General features: G+C 33.8%; 2 protein-coding genes across 4 annotated transcripts in view; one reads left to right on the top strand and one right to left on the bottom strand.

The window, feature by feature from the left end:
• Nipped-B (Nipped-B cohesin loading factor) overlaps positions 1–8,319 on the top strand; it is a 30,028-nt gene extending 21,709 nt beyond the window's left edge. The window contains exons 23-32 of one of the 3 annotated variants that reach the window (XM_080154214.1): positions 100–258; positions 826–943; positions 1,224–1,412; positions 1,511–1,689; positions 2,328–2,459; positions 2,807–3,108; positions 3,326–3,374; positions 3,662–3,736; positions 6,755–7,349; positions 8,056–8,319. In XM_080154214.1, the coding sequence (XP_080010340.1) occupies positions 100–258; positions 826–943; positions 1,224–1,412; positions 1,511–1,689; positions 2,328–2,459; positions 2,807–3,108; positions 3,326–3,374; positions 3,662–3,736; positions 6,755–6,967 (1,416 nt within the window). In that variant the 3' untranslated portion in view covers positions 6,968–7,349; positions 8,056–8,319. Of the gene's footprint in view, positions 1–99; positions 259–825; positions 944–1,223; positions 1,413–1,510; positions 1,690–2,327; positions 2,460–2,806; positions 3,109–3,325; positions 3,375–3,661; positions 3,737–6,754; positions 7,445–7,652 lie in introns of all 3 variants that reach the window. The other 2 variants (XM_080154213.1, XM_080154212.1) reach the window with 2 other exon arrangements.
• poe (E3 ubiquitin-protein ligase-like protein poe) overlaps positions 1–17,971 on the bottom strand; it is a 415,170-nt gene that overhangs the window by 104,311 nt on the left and 292,888 nt on the right. The gene's annotated exons all lie outside the window — the stretch shown is intronic.

Here is a 17,971-nt window from a genome sequence, read left to right as displayed (position 1 = left end):
CTTTTAACTTTTGTATTGCGACTGTATATAAATATTGTATTTCTTTTAAGTTCCCAATGAACAAATAAATACTTTATTCAATTACAATATTTTATGTAGGCTGTGCTAAGTAAGTCATTGGTGTTGCGTGGATTCCGCGAGACCAAGGGAGAGATTCCGGCTGCGCTCAATGGTTTCCTTTATTCTTGTTTGCGAAGCACAAAGGCGCAGCGCCGAGCCATTCTGGTCAACTTGCTCAGACAGTTTGATGTAGCACAGGTATAACTTGTTTTCGTCAATATTAAAAGCATTGTTTATGTTTTAACTAGTCCTGTAATATATGTTAAAAATCTTTTTCTCAAAAAATGCTCAGAGCTACACACTCCTAGAAAAAATCTACATGATTTTATTTCTTGGTCAGTCAACTCAGTGAGGGAGAAGAATATAACAGTCAAATTAAGCTTCGCCCAGTGTTATTAAAGACAGATTTCGACACATAACATGTAGGGAGTTTGATTTTTCATTCATTGGCATTTCCCTACCTTACGATGTCAAGTTGCTATCCATTTTAAGGAAGAAATAGTTTCTTGTATTGCATAAAATCCGTGAGTTGGCTTCAGTCTAAAGCGATTATTAAGTCTAATTGTTATTAAATATGCGTTTACTTATACTATGCGTTTTGTCAATATTTAGAACACATCGCTTTCGACTGAAGCTAACTCACGGATTTAACGCAATACAAACACAAACTACTTCTCCCTTTGTGTAGTTTTGACTTTAACCAGCATTTGATAACAAAAACCATATATATATATTTCATATCTAAAAATACAAATATTTATTTAGGATACAAGTCTATCAATGATGTTGTATCTAGCAGACAACCTTGCCTACATTCCCTACACAGTTATAGATGAACCTCTTTTCCTTATCCATAGGATTGATCTTATGGTGTCAGTTATAGGTAAGTGGTTACATTTTTAATTAGCGCAGCTACTTCAAGCGTGTTTAGTCACACAGCCTCCGCCTCGTATTAGAGACGTTAGAAATAGTTTTTACTGTTACTTTGTCAGACATCAACTTTAAGAAACCGTTTTTTTAATAAACAGGAGCAATTCATTTTATAAACATTTTTAAACTTCCAGTCAAAAACATTTCAATTTAAGTGTTGGTTTTTTTGTACGCTAATTAATTCGCTTAATAATTCAGCCAGATTAACACTAATTACTTATTTACTTATTTAGGTCCCAATATTCTGTTGAACATCAAGAAGGGCCTGAAGCTGCCCCCTACGTACGAGACCAAGAGGAACCCGGAGACTGGGGAGGAGGAGTTCATCTACGACGAGGATTTGGATGACGATAAGACCAGTATTCTCAGCAGGCTACCCGATAATTTAGAGGCTATGCATAGGAATCTCATCACTTCACAAGGTACCTAAATAGTCAGATAGATAGATAATTGTATAGATGAGTGAACAGATACATAACTAATAAAAAATTAAAAGATAAATAAATGTTATTATTTTAAGGTTGCATTTTGTTGTTAATTCTACGTGAACACCTGAAAGAGTTTTACGGTATCAACGAGGCCAAAATCACGCAGTACAATCCCAGCGAGACGCAAAAAATCTACGAGCGTGCTGTTAACAGACGCGGCAACGCGCGTTTCAACCCCAAGGCTACCCTCGAGATATTGAAACAGAAGGAGGTGAGATTTTATATCTTCTGCAGAGACAAGTGACTTCTTAAAATTAATTCTTTATCACAAACATCACAATCTAGTTTAATATTTAATAATGAGTTTTGCTTTGTTATTTTAACTTACTTCCTAAGTATTAATAATTTAATATATCTATTTACCTATCTATCCAACTATCTGCTATGATATACGTACCCTAACTTGTTGAATGCTGTTAGGACCTTGTGTAGAGTTTCTCTGGTGTGTTTGAATAGCAATCCATCTATCTGTCTATCTATTAAACTATCTACCAACATATCTATTTCCTTAACTATAGCTTAAACCCAACTTGATAAAAAGACAGATAAAGACTATAGATTTGCAGGGAGGGGTGGGGGGGATTGGGCTGTTTATTACACTAGACCCTAAAGTATTATAAAATTTTCTTATTCGTTGGTTCAAAAGCTTTTGGGACTTTTGTTGTATTTTGATTTGTTGGTTCATTCAATTGAGTGTCCAAACGTTTCAACCATTAATAGATACCTACAGAAGGGGTAATTTAGTGTATCATCATTGTGGAAGTATACCAATTTATCAGCCAGTGTCTCATCCTTCCATATATCTGATGTATGTAACTATTCCTTAACGAGTTGATCTAATCTATCTAGGTTGATGTGACCGCAATAGATGACGAAGGAAAGGAAGACCTAGTGAAGAAGTATCTTGGTTTCAAGGAGTTGATGAACAAGATAGAGAAGGATGAGGAGGAATATGATGAAGATGGAAATGTTATACCACAGGTCAGTCAATACTCTGAGTGAGTGTGTCAGTCTGTGAGTCAGACAGTGAGTAATACGTTTGAGCTGAGTGGGAGGTTTGTTGATTGTTCTTTGAATTATAATTTGTTAAATGGACTTTTAGATAGCTGCGTTGCTTAAATGAGGACTAAAAAAGTCTGGCGTAATTATTTACTTGTTAAAAATGAATCAGTTTTTATTAGTAGGTAAGAAGTGAAGAAAGCAATCTTTTTTTCCTCCAATTCTGTCATATTTTTTTTTTGTTTCTTAGACTTTAACAAATCATTTGACTTAATGCATAGTTCTGCATTTTTGCTACGTGACGTAATAATAATTTTTCTGTTTTCTAGGCTCCTGTTATATCCGCCAAAGAGTTACAGAACATGGGCATGCCTGTGTATCGCGCCAACCACCAAGTTAACGGCGCTGGTACGAACGGCGGCGGAGGAGGCGGCGATTTAAACAAACCGCCGCCGCCTGTCCTTCCGCCCAACATCCACGGCCGACCTGAAAAGTACAACCCTGTGATACGCCTACAGAATATACCTGTGTCTGGGCTGCCGAGCGGCAGCTCAGCGGATCCGCACGAGGCGCCGGACGACGGCTCCGGCGGCTACCTGGATCCAGAGACCGGGGATTGGGTACCTGAAAAGTAAGATTTTTTTGTTTTTTGATCATTTCTTTCTAATTCCGTCTATTTTATTTTTTCATACTCTCTCTCTAACACTGTCTTTACATTTCTGTCTATCTCACTTTTGCTTTTCCTCATTTTTTCTTATTCTCTTTATTTACCCATATTATTAGTAAATTTAAATGTTTCTTCATTTGCAAATAATTAAACTTGTTATGATAATGTTAATTTTTTTTAGACCAAGTAGTAAGAAGCAATCTGTGACACCTGGCAAAACCAGAGATAAGGTAGGCAGTAACTTTATTTGGTTACAAACATGATGGAATCGTCCTAACTTCCTTAAACCTTGTCTACACGTCATAATTTGTCTACATTGAACTGTACTTTATATCAGTTTAGAGACATATAAGGTGTGCGTAAACAGATATTTTGGATTTAGGTAGGGGGGGGGGGGGGCCTACACATTTTTTATCTCCCTTAAGTTCTTTATGAATGACCTAATGGACGTACGGAAGCCTCCTTAATATAAAGTAGCTTTGCTAGAAATAAAACAAACACGATTTATTATATTAAGGATTCAAGTAAAGTACCTTCTTTGAAGATAAACCTGGGTGGGCCCAGAGAAACACAGAACCATGCTTTCTTTGCGGTAAGTTGATTTATTTTTCTGTTCTGGATAGATAGTGCAGAATTAGTTATCTAGAAATTGCAATGTTATTTACTTTAAATAAACTATCTATCTATAACTTAAATATCATCCTAATAAACAAAGTAGTAAGCTTTTTTTTCTCTGTAGTTAACGATCTTATACCGCTTAACCGATATGGTTCTCCATACATTGGGATCTTCACACTTGTCCCGGGATGGTTGTAGACTATTTAATAATAAAATATTGGGTTGGTTTTAAGCTATTTTTCTGTCTTTCCCTAACCTTTCATAAAAGATCCCGGCCCCTAGATGCTAGGAGCGCAACCGCTAGTCTATGTATATAATACTATTGAATACAGTTTGATATCAGTAAAGCATTTGATTAAATATATATACATTATGAATTAAAGGGACTGTGAACGTAAATTTTTCTCATCTTAATATCAAATCTTAACATCATCTCATTCATAATATCTCACAGATTGAGCAAAACGCGCTTTTGTTTGCTTAAAAAACGGCTTTTTCCGACGATTTTTATAAGGTACAGGGAAAGGAAGAAATTTTCCGTATTATATAAAATGTGCATTAAATTGCTTTTTTCTCCCATTATAGCTAAAATTAAACTTTTTCTCATAGTTCTAGATTTTTCCTAACGGTTAAGCTGACTTTTAACATAATCCTTGCTTTAAAACAATGTATAGTTACTTAGAAATTGATAAAATAAGCAATATTTTTTATTGAAAACCAAATACAATAACAAAGCCAGAAACAGGTTTTTTATTATTATCCAATTAACTTTAGATGGCCCATCTCTCGCCCACCTTTAATTACAAATTTGTAAAAAATAAAGACGCAATATTTCTTTATAAACAGTCTGATAAAAGTGTAAACTAATTCTCCAAAGTGGGTTATTTATTGTCCAACACAATAAAAAAGGATATTATTATTTTAAATAACCTATGAGATTAAACCCTTTGTAGACAGTGAGGTATTTTTTTGTCAATAATACGAATTTAAAATAGGTCTTTATTACCTAATTACTACGTTATAAAAAAAACTAATTGGCAATTTTATAGCATAAAATAAATCCTTAACAGTAAGTAAATTGTTTCAACTATATATGACACGTTAAATATCCCTACAAACATTATAAGAAATAAAAATGTTCAGATTTTCCCTGTTTTTTACTTTTTCCCTCCCAAAATATCATAAAATCAAGGCATTATTCCTGGATATTTTTGTTAATAGGACGTTTTTGGTTGATCAGTGTAGTGAAATGTGCTTAGAAAATGTTAAGATTTGATAATCAGATGAGAAATTTTTACGTTCACACTCCCTTAAAGTATGAAAATATGATAAAAATTGGAAGGTTTTATAATATTTAGTGCTAACATAAAAATATAATTCGTAGGTAAATATTTATTAACATTAACCATTATTGGGAAAGGGTATAATTATTTGAAGCACTTTTCTATACTTCCCTACGTCCGTAGATTCAGCTATAATGGTTATGTTAATTTTTTATAATAATTAAATTAAAACTGAGGGGTGAAAAGGACGTTGGTTTTTAAAGGGGGGGGGGGGGTTAATGTAACTATCTCGTAATCGATGCGCACACGGTGTTTAGAATCCGAATTTGAGGATGAAATTTTGAATGATTAACCCTTGGTAGGTCTATTTCCCTTAAATCGAATAAAATAAGAATAGAAGTTGTAAAAGTAACGACTGGTGGCCTAGCCGTTAAGCCGATTTTGAGCTATTTTCAGGGCAAATCCATCAGTAATTACGTAGAATTCAACTTTTTGTATCATATTTTGGTATTACATTGATACCCTTGTCATTCTATAGCTTCTATCAGCCGTTTCTAGTCGGTTCTTGCTATTAAGAAGCTGGTACTAGAAATTTTTAAAAAGTTTATTTGTATTGTTATCGATAATTTTCCCCAACAAAAGCCCAAAAACGACTAAACGGATGAGCCGGCAGCCGTTAGCAGTTACTTTTCCAACTTTTCATTCGATATAGGGAAAATAAACCTACTGATACCAAAAGTTTTGTAACCGATCATATTTGTTAAATAAAAAGCTTTAGGTACTTTTATTGAATTTTAATTGGTTAATTATGTATGATGTATATTAATGTATCAACAATTGTCTTATTCCTTAAAATCCCTGATAAAACTTAATTGCAAATGTTACCCAAACAAGCTTCGCTAATTATAACGTTCTTATTCTTGTTTTCTAAACCAAACATAAAGTGCAAATATTATTAAGTATTTACATCAATTTGCTAAATTAATTTCTACATTCTATTTAATCATTTAACATAAATGGCGTTAAATAAAGGTTAACACAGTAATAAATGTGGTATTATTAATGTTTAGAAGTGGAGCAACTCTTCAAAAGGGGAGGTAGGTTGTGCTAAAATTGTGTAAAGGTGTGAGTTTTAAGTCTCAAAAACAGTAGTAGAGCGATAATATTTACTAAATATGTGTATTCCTTATTGAGACAAAAATATTAGTTAAAAATGTTTAGTGAACATAATCGTTTTACTACTGTTTTTAAGCCTTAAAACTCACATTTTTACGGAATTTTAGCACAACTTACCTCCCCCTTTTTATTAGTATTTTCTAAGTAAAGATATTTTTCATATATTGTCTGTTCATAAGTCTGTCAGAAACAAATTTGGCATGTTAGAATTTTTCTAACAGTTTAAAACTTTAGATTATGATTCTTGTAGCAATAAGGAATACTAATGAAGAGTACAGCTCAATAATAGCAATAATAGCATTAACAGAATTAGAAATTTACAGTTGAGTAACTGTGTTATTGTAACAAATTTGATTGTGAAACATGAATTCTAGGACTTTCGCATCCTATCACATGTTCATAATGTTCGTATTCGCAAAGCAAAGCGATTAAATTGTTATGAAAGGGATGGTATTTTTAATGTGGTTCTGTTAATTGATTACTCCACCTTAATTCTACTAATTTTCAAAGATTTTGATTTGTTATTTTTACAGGATTTAGACAAAACAGAACGGGAGCGGTCAGACCGTCGGTCTGGGAGGTCTACTCGGGCCAGCAACACACACGCATCCAACAATTCCACCACCCCCAATTCCAAGTCTAAAAAATCCAAAAAGTCGAAGAGCAGCAGCAAGAAGAATAAATACAGGTCGGAGTCAGAGGAGAGCTCGGCGGAGAGCGACTCTGATATTGAATATATCGATTAGATTCATCTTGTTCTAGACGCTATTTTAGATACTAAATCTAAAACTAAGCATTTTTATAATTGAATAGTGAATTTGTGATAGACTCAACAAAAATGAGCTAAACATAGCTTTTCAATCAGTGATTGTTGTCCAATTGTGTAGCGCAACTAATGTTTTGGAAACTCTTTAGAAAATTCAACCCTATAAGTGAGAAATATAGCGTAGTAGTAATGACAATTATTTCTAAACTCATAAAACCCATCATTGACGAGATTTTTTGCATTATTTAACATAAAATTATTATTATTATTAATTATTCTAAATTAATTATGAAGTCGTTCTAAACTGAAAGTATTTGTATTTTATTATTTATGTATCTTTGTAGATTTATTTATTTTATTTGGTAATTGCGCAGCAATAAGTTAATTTTTTAGTACATTTCTGTTGTATTATTATTGTAATTTATGGCTCTTAGTATAATACAAGAAAGAGAAAGGAGTATTTTTTTTGCATATTCCTTAATTAGTTTTAAATAATAGAAGAATACAAATCTTTAAAACATCAAATGCCTTGTTATAGTCTAACCTGCACGAATAGTGTTTTTATGACTTTGTTCTTTTCAAAAAGCCCAAAAATGACAACATAAAAAGTCCACTTTTGGAATATGTATAAGGAATATTATCTTCTTTTTCTTAAATTGAACCAGATGCATTTCAAACGAGGTTTGCTTCTAAAAAAAAAACAGCATATATCATCATAATGTATATATGTATTTTTTTATTTTAAAATTATTGTTAAATAACCTCACAAATAGTCCTAATTATTGTTTCATATTTTTCTTATATTGCTCATTTTAGTCGTTTTTAACGCATTTTTTGTCATCCTTCCTTGAAAATCTAATGGTCCATATGAATTTTTAAGATAGATTTTAATTTATTGGTCAATTATTTTTTTAATACTCAAAAACTTGAACATAGAAAAGTTATTTTAGGTATTTTAATCTTTTAAAATCATAATGTTTTTAACCAGTTCAAATCGAATCATGAAAAAAGTTAACTAAAAAAAAACACTTTTTGCAGTTGACTTTAAAAACATTAAATGTATTGAAGATAACTCATGATTAATTTTTAGAAAATACTTCCCAAACTATTTCTTCCTAATAAAATCATATTATGTTCTTTCCATAACTATTATTATTATATATAATCACTATGTATGATAATATAGAATTGTCCTACCGTGTTTAGGCCTAACAATTGTGAAAATTGTGGTATCTATCTATCTATATATTTATGGTTGGTTTGTATATGAAATATTATACAGAAGTTTCGTCTAAAATGTCCAAATCACACAAATAAATGATATTTAAGTAATATATTTTTTGTTATTTTTAGTGTAGCTACTCTACAATTAAAAGTGTCCGTTTGTCCGAAAGCTTAGCTAAAATGCTGATGTTTTTTTCAGCCTCTAATAGAGTCATGATTTTTTGTTAATATTCCCATTAACCTTTCATGTTGTCATAGGTATCCTTGATGGTCAAAATACAAGATCAAATGTATAATATGCGTTTGGTTATAATTAAGACCAGTTTGACTTATTAAGTGCATTTGACAGGAAGCTAGCACCCAACTTTTCGGTATTATGCGGAAAATATGACGCTCTTTACTTGTTCACTACGACCCTTTTTTAACTTGACTCAATTTTATTTTTCAAATTTCCCAGGAGGAAAAGGACAACGGAAATTAAATCATAAACACATTCTTTCCCTTGATAAATGTAATCTAATTATGTTGAAATCCTACATATAGAATAGGTGGATATATTGACAGGGGAAAATTTTTCATTATTTTAGGTTGCTAATATAGACCTAATTTATTGGCAAGTTCGTTCATCCAGTAGGAGTGGATGTGGGATATCATTATTTGAACCAGCTGAGCGTATCACTTTATTAGAGTATGTGGTGCAACATCATTGTAATTATCTACGCATCTTTGACTGTTTTCGGTCTTGTTATAATCCTAATCCTTGCCAACTAATATGAAAAAGCATCAAATTGCAGATTTAACCCTCATACATAATTTGAAATATGGAATGTTAAAATTTATTAACAAGGTTAACTTTCACAAAGACTCTAGCTTCTTATAAAAGCGGGAAGTTTGTAAATATTTTACTCAAGACACTAAATCGTTACAATTTTCATGAGAAATACGCATTTTATAAGGCTTACAAAACGCTCTAATTTTCGTTCTATTTAACGTAATTTTGTAATTTTTTTTGCTGGTTATTTCATTTTACATATACTTTTATCATTTTATCAAAAAAAAATTTATCTTTTTTCATCATTTTTTGGAGAAATTAATGCTTAAACTAAGGGTATCTTTAAACGCAAAATTGACGCACTTAGAATAAAAAATGCGTATTGAGTACAAAGGGGGGATAATTTCAAGTCATGCATGTTCCAAAGATATCTTTTTTTCCATAAAATTTTAATGTTTAGTCCACCGGAGATTACCCTGAAAATCATATATCAATTTAGGAAGGTAATTTTTGTAGAATAGTTACTGAATTTACAACTTTATGTACACTAAAAGTATAGTTAAGATCAAAGGCGTGCAAAAGGTTGGTGTAGGGGTTGTTTACACCACCCTTGTAAAATTAAGGGGGATGGATACACCTCCCTAGGTGTCCACCCATGTCCACCCTCTTGACAAGAGCCTACACCCTCAGATACACCCCTCTATAAATTCCAAGGGGGTGTAAAGGAAATAAATTTACACCCCTTAAAATAAAGAGTGAGGGGGGGGGGGTGTTTAAGGCGGGTGTATAAAATTAAGCCACTGATTAAGATAATTCTATGCTATCTATTTTTAGATAAATTAATCATTAATTTCCAGACTTAACTAAAAAAATCTTGCAATATTCTGTACAACTGTACTGTACAAATTTTAATCAGTAAATAAAAGTGATTGACACAAGAAGGAGCTCTCATACATATGTAATTAAACCACAGTTAATACCTCTAAAGATCTTGATTGATATATATTTATAACTTTTAATATTGTTTACAATAGTGATTAAAGTTAATGTTGGGGAGGGAGATATTTCCCAATCCTCTTTTTAAAGTTTGTAAAAATGTATTACTTATGTAATGAAGTTTTGGTGACATACTTAAATAAACTATCCTTGATTTTGGTTAAAGGGAGCTGTTAAAAGTTGTAAGTGTCAAAAAATTTAGGTGGTTATAAATTAATGGAATATAACCTGATATTATTATCATTTATGTACAAAAAGATTATAGATACAGTATTACACTTTTTTTCATAAGTAAATTGGATAATTTTTTTTATTTTTTATTGCAACACAAGGTTATTTGTTTATCTCCTGGTACAAGATTCAACATTATTATTAGTTAAATCTAATTTTCTATTGAAACAAGCATTCAACCATTTTTACAGTATTATCGATTTTAATATGAATTATTAAATATGTATTATTAACCCTTAACAGTCGGGCCCCTTGCCGCACCTTAATCGGTTGGTGATGGGGTGGGCGTTCAACGCTCCCCCCCTATTATCTCAGTTCCTATTAGACCTAGAGGGCTAAATCTTTTTTGTGCAAGTCCCCTGTTTGATAATAAATTTCCGACCTTTTATAAGTCAAAGTCAATTTTTGCTTAGTTCACCTTTTTATTTAACAACCTTTTTTACTTAAAAATTTTAAACGGCTGTAATTTTCTTATTTTTGAAGCTAGAAGAACAATTTTTTTACAGAAAATGTTTATCTTTAAGTAAATTTTGTATTAGAAATATCAAATATAAATTTCAGCGGCCGCAGCAGGCGGTCAGCAGGGAAAACGGCTGCGGATCTCTATGAAATTTAGATATGTTATGTTGACATATAAGAAAAGCTTACGTTTAAAAGGGGGACATAACTGAAGCTTTTTTGATGCTGGGGGGGGGGGGGGGTTCTCCGGAACCACTTGATGAACCATGCAAATTTTTTGGACTTAAGCTTTTAGGGGTATGAACATCTTATGGTTTCAAAGTCAACCCCCTACCCCCATCCCCTATCCCCCTGGGGCTCAAAACCCCCCTAAAAATGAACATAACCTTAATTTTCTCAGAAACCATTTGACCAATAGGGATGATTTCTTAAACTTAAGCTTTTATGGTTATAAACTAACTTCTAGTTTAGAAGTCACCCCCCTGCCGCCTACTCCTAGCCCTCCGGGGCTCAAAAAAACCCTAAAAATGAACCTAACCTTAATTTTCTCAGAAACCATTTGACCAATAGAGATGAATTCTTAAACTTAAGCCTTTATGGTTATAAACTAGCTTTTGGTATAGAAGTCACCCCCCTGCTGCTAACCCCTAGTCCTCCGGGGATCAAAAAAACCCATAAAAATGAACCTAACCTTTATTTTCAAGGGGGTGACTTATAATCTAGGAGTTAGCTTATAATCATAAAAGCTTAAGTTTAAGAAATCATCCCTATTAGTCAAATGGTTTCTGAGAAAATTAAGGTTAGGTTCATTTTTAGGATTTTTTGGAGCCCCGGAGGGCTAGGGGTTGGCGGCAGGGGGTGACTTAAAATCTAAAAGTTAGTTTATAACCATAAAAGCTTAAGTTTAAGAAATCATCCCTATTGGTCAAATGGTTTCTGAGAAAAATAAAGGTAGGTTCATTTTTAGGGTTTTTGGAGCCCTGGAGGGCTAGGGGTTGGCGGCAGGGGGTGACTTATAATCTAGGAGTTAGTTTATAATCATAAAAGCTTAAGTTTAAGAAATCATCCCTATTGGTCAAATGGTGTCTGAGAAAAATAAGGTTAGGTTCATTTATAGGGTGACCCCCCCCCCCCCGACTGATTAAGGTGCGGTAAGGGGCCCGACCGTAAGGGGTTAATTAAGTGAATCAGTCTGTTAGACCAATGGTAGAAACTCAGCAGATAGACGAGACAGACAGACAGGCAAGAAGAATGATCAAATTACAGTTTGACCATAATAGACAATTCATTAAATAAAATCCAATAGAGAACCTGTGAATGATCAGACAGATGGAGGGATAGACAGACAGACAGTTTTTGAGGCATTAACAAATTAGAATTAGGCTATGCTAGATGATTCATTGAAATCCGAAAAAGAGGCAGTTAGACAGATAGACTGACAAGTGGAGTGACAGACAGACAAAAAACAGACAGACAGAGGGACAGACAGACAAAGGGGTATTGCCTAAAAACAAATTGGCTGCTATATGAATCATTAAAACCCACCATAAAAAGAAATTTACATTAGTTTCATTATTTCGATACTCAACGCCCCCCCCCCCCCTCCCCAACTCAAAGGGGTTTATTATTTCTTAAAACCAATAGGTGACTTCTCAGCATAATAAAATTGAAAATACTTTTTATTTCATCAATTTATCTTAAATAGAACGAAAGTTATAATCATTTTATTGTCTACAAGAAAAATGCTTTGAGTAAAAATCAACCTAATTGTCAGTAAAAACGTCATATTTATGCATATTTACACAGTAAATAAATTTTAAAATTGTATTCTATTGTAATGAATAACTTAAGGGGGTTGTATGAATTATAAAAAACCTAAAAAAAACCTAATTTGGTTAAATTAGTCCACGTAAAGATTGATTTAGTACAGTACGTATGAATAAGTTGTCAATTTCCTGCCAGAGTCCTTGTGCTTTCAATGTAGGGTAAATTTTAATGAAGATAACATATGTCTAGTCAATATCAATGTTTCTATCACTGTGCTTAAAACTAAAGCAATTCGAAGTCTGTTTGTGTGTCCAGTACTTTATTAAAGACTAGCGGCTACGCCCCTAGAGGCCTCTAGGGGGCACTTGAGGAGGAGAGAGTCGAATTTAATAACCCAATTTCTTATTTTAGATTTGAAAAGAAAAATTCAAAACAAAAAAAAAAAATTTTGGGGGGGGGGGAGGTGCCCCCCCTCATTTTTAATTTTAGTAAAAAAAAATTTAAATTTTTTTTTTCGGGGGGGGATTTTTCATTTTTTGGGGGGGGGGGTTGGGTAGATATACCACACTTTTCTGGGATCTTGCTGAGTCAAGTATCAACTGTTGGGAATATCAATAGAAATAGAAGAGTAGAAGAATATTCTGAACCATTTTTTCGTCAAATCTAAGAGAGAACATTCCTAGCAGACAAAAGTATTGTTTACTTTCGACTCAAGCTGATGTGGATTCTTAAAAAATGATAGACTCGCTATTCGATAGTGAGGCAAAATTATTTTTGTGAAAAATCATCCAAAAGCACATTAAAAATCTACAAAAATTAAACAAAATCATATGTTAATAACCCTCTTAAGATTTTATTTCATTTTTGTAAATTTTTTTATTCGATTTTGGAGGATTTTTCACAAAAATAATTTTGCCTCACCAGCGAGTTGCCAGCCTAACTTTTTTTTTAAGAATCCAACTTTGTTTCAAGCTTTTAAATTGTAAACGAAATTTTTGGGCAATTAATTCTGATTCCGCAAAGCTTTCTACTAAGAAAATATACTGTTAACAGCTGACTTTTATGTATGTATGAAATGAAAAAAAACATGCCTTCGTAGGAAAATGTGTACATAATTTCAACCAATGAGATCCAATGTAAATTCCGATGCGATTCTCCTATTGGCTCAATCAGACATTCCCTCTCTTTCTTAGTACCTTTATTGGAATATCAAAGGATGACTCCATGCAAAATTTGAGCCGGATCCGGCCAAAACCGGCCGTGAATTTTATGAAAAACCGGTTTTTTCCGGTTTTTAGGGGGTATCTGTAAATCGATTCAGCTGGAGCAAAACCGGTTAGAGGTATAAAAAATTTTACTTCACATGAAATTTAGCCAATGCAATTGCATACAAAATTGTACTTCATCATCAACTTGATTGGACAACTCTTTCCCCTCCTAAATGTCCATTAAAACCTCGGAAACGGCAAAAATCGCCAAAAATCACGCCTTCGGCGGCAAATAACGGCTAAACGGTCAGCCGGAGGCGAATGAAACATAAATAAAGAAATGTCTGCCTCAAAAAGTTGTTCAACATCAAAGAGATGCTTGAAGTCTCTAAAACGAATCCTTCCCCTCCTTTAAGGGGAAACACTGAAAAAACGTGATTTTCAAAAGTATGCCCACTTCGTGGGTGTGGGGGGCACTGAACCCGTCACCCCAGGGTCACCAAATTTAAAGTCTAGGCGGCCCACAATGCTGAATTTTCACCAAGTGAAAGTCTTGTGTCATTATCTCTTATGAGAAAAAAGTTATTAATTAATTAAAATTTCAAATTGTGATTTTTTGATGGATTTCTTTAATGAAATGACTGGCTGGTCAATTTTTAGGCCATTTTTTGCTGTTTTCGGCCCGCCACGCCCAAACGGTTTGAGATAATCTCACGGGACCTTTTGCCCGACCTAAGCCTGGTTATTTGTAAGGTCTAAGAAAAAAAAATCCCGGATTGGATGAAGCACGACGTCGCTGCGTGCCGTCAAAAATCGCTGGTCGGCTCATTATGCCCCCTCAAACCCTCACCTCGTGCCATTTTTCTGTGTAAAGATTATAATTATAATCTTTTGTGTAAGTCTGTTTTTTTCCCTAGACCTCACAAATAACCAGACTTAGGTTGGGCAAAAGGTCCCGTGAGATTATCTCAAACCGTTTGGGCGTGACGGCCCAAAAACCGCAAAAAATGGCCTAAAAATTGACCGGCCTGTCATTTCATCAAAGAAATCCATCAAAAAATCACAATTTGAAATTTTAATTAATTAATAACTTTTTTCTCATCAGAGATAATGACACAAGACTTTCACTTGGTGAAAATTCAGCATTGTGGGCCGCCTAGACTTTATATTTGGTGACCCTGGGGTGACGGGTTCAGTGCCCCCCACACCCACGAAGTGGGCATACTTTTGAAAATCACGTTTTTTCAGTTTTTCCCCTTAAAGGAGGGGAAGGAGTCGTTTTAGAGACTTCAAGCATCTCTTTGATGTTGAACAACTTTTTGAGGCAGACATTTCTTTATTTATGTTTCATTCGCCTCCGGCTGACCGTTTAGCCGTTATTTGCCGCCGAAGGCGTGATTTTTTGCGATTTTTGCCGTTTCCGAGGTTTTAATGGACATTTAGGAGGGGAAAGAGTTGTCCAATCAAGTTAATGATGAACTACATTTTTGTAGGCAATTGCATTGGCTAAATTTCATGTGAAGTAAAATTTTTTGTACCTCTAACCGGTTTTGCTCCAGCTGAATCGATTTACAGATACCCCCTAAAAACCGGAAAAAAAACGGTTTTTCATAAAATTCACGGCCGGTTTTGGCCGGATCCGGCTCAAATTTTGCATGGAGTCATCCTTTGATATTCCCAACAGTTGATACTTGACTCAGCAAGATCCCAGAAAAGTGTGGTATATCTAGGGTTGGGTGTGTCCCACCCCCCAAGAAAATAGTTATAAACCTTCACGGGACCTATGAGAAGCTACCCTGTTAAGGAGAACCCGATCGGTTCAGCGGTTAGCGAGATCCTTCGGCACAAACAAACAGACATCCTGTTACTTTAGTATAAGGATATGTCGCAATACTTATTTTGAATGTAATCGTCAAAATTAAACTTTACAATATTTGCAGATAGGGACGACGTAAAACGAACTTTTAAGGTATGGAACGTTCATAGACGTACAAGGTGGGGGTAAAGGGTTTCTACCCCCCCTCAAACTTTGAAACCTTTCAAAATTTTGAAATTTATATTAAGTTACCCTCCTCAAAATAAAAAGCTTGGACGTCCGTGAGTATGTTTATTGTTACCTCGTATGAACGATGCTGCTGTCCATGACACAAACGTTAGGTTCAACAACCAAGGATAACAAATGGGAGCCATTATCTCATTTTTTTCCAAACACCCGAGGTAGTAGGTCGTGTAAGCGACAACCAATTCTTTTATAATTGTCTGGAAGTCCTAACTGTGCATGTTAATGATTTAGGCCTGTTTTGGGCTAAGGCATTCCCACTACTCTTAACCATTTAGGAACAATTTTTAATTATTTTAGTTATGACAAGGTATTGAGCCGAGATTTGAACCTATCACCTTACCTGCCGCGTCTACAGTAGCGGATTGAGGCTTGTTATTACTTAACTTAAATTGTTCTTATTTTAATTTGTTACCATATACATATAATTTTGCATATTATTGAACGAAAAAGCTATTTTGGCTGTTGTCACTGCGCTACTTATAGACAACATTGTCCTTGTCTTCTTGAAAATTATTGTTTCTATGCACCCTCTAAAATATAAAATTAAACTTTATAGAAGAATTTAAACTTGCTTCTACTACACTGTTTATGGACATACTTGTTCTTGTTTTTCTGACATTACGTACATTTATGTCCTGTTTAGGACATTTTTGTTCTTACGTACATTACAGAATTTTGCAGATAGGGGTGATATGTATAAAATAGAATCATAATCGACAGCAAAAATGTGCTGTAGTAGGCATTTTTAATAAATTAGGCATAGATCGATATTGGGAATGTTGTTACTAAGATAAATGTTTAAGATATAAAAGTAAAATAACATTAAAACAAGGATGACAATATCCATAAAAACAAACAAACATTAACACTTGTAGAGTGTCAGAACTCTATAATCAGAATTATAAACTATAATTTCGAAACAAATTTTTAAGTAAATTTATTGAAAATCTACTTAAATACAGGATATTGTTTAAGGAAATACTTACATTTTTTAGGACTTCAATATAGAGATCCTTCGCTGATAACATTGTATTTTATTGTCGTTGGAATCAGTATTCCAAAAATTAGAGCAATCGGATAATTTTATCACATAAAAATTTTAAAATCACCATGTTTAAAATGGACGTACGGACATTCTGGTTACGATTATAGAGTTGCTATGCTGGTACTTGCTTACATGTGGTAGACTGGAGCACCGAAACCCCCCCCCCCCGCTTAGTTTTGACAAAAATCAAAAATAAGGGGGGGGGGGTAGTTTTTTAATGTCTGGAGAACGGCAAGGAGGAAAAAAGCAAGGCAAGGCAAAGACTTAACCCCCCCCCCCCTTAATTTTGAAGAAAATCAAAAATAAGGGGGGGGTATTTTTTCACTGTACAACACGCCAGAAAGTTGAGTGAGGTAAATCAAGTAAATCCAGTATGCCAGAGGGGAAACCTTATTACAGGGATATTCATGTTTTGGGGCATAATTTCCTTATTTATTGACTGATTTTAGTAATTGATGTATCCCTGAACAGGTAGTCTTAAGGAGAATATATCAGAAGTGTTTTCATGGGGACTGTCCCCAATCAATTACTAAAATCAGTCAATAAATAAGGAAATTATGCTCCAAAACATGAATATCCCTGTTATAAGGTTTCCCCTCTGGTATACTGGATTTACTTAATTTACCTCACTCAACTTTCTGGCGTGTTGTACAGTGAAAAAACTACCCCCCCCCCTTATTTTTGATTTTCTTCAAAATTAAGGGGGGGGGGTAAAGTCTTTGCCTTGCCTTGCTTTTTTCCTCCTTGTCAAAACTAAGCGGGGGGGGGGGGGGGGGGTTTGGTGCTCCGGTCTTCACATGTAAGCAAGCACCGCTATGCTTTCTAAATCGTACCTAACTACTACATGGTCAGGAATGACCATGCAAAGTTTGAAATCGATAGGATAATTATAACATGCCTATATAACGTAAAAAGCTATCCGTTCCAGACGTACGTTCGGATGGACCGACCCTAGTTATAGAAAAGCTTTGCTTTTAAAAATATACCTGATATAAACATACACAAAATTATGTTCGATTTATACATTTTTAATTTTGCCTAATTGTTACAGAACTCTTTTGTTTGAAATTGATATAACGATTCTAACATCTATAAAAGAACAACAACTGTACATTACGGACCGGTCACTAGTGTAGAATATCTTCTCTTTAAAACAATCATATAAGAGAGCCTCTAACAAACCAAAAATATTTTTAAGAATAAATAAAAATCATTGTCAA

The sequence above is a fragment of the Acartia tonsa genome, chromosome 3 (assembly GCF_053477335.1).
Source record: "Acartia tonsa isolate MP-2025a chromosome 3, ASM5347733v1, whole genome shotgun sequence".
NCBI lineage: Eukaryota > Metazoa > Arthropoda > Copepoda > Calanoida > Acartiidae > Acartia > Acartia tonsa.
This window is presented reverse-complemented; position numbering and strand designations above follow the sequence as displayed.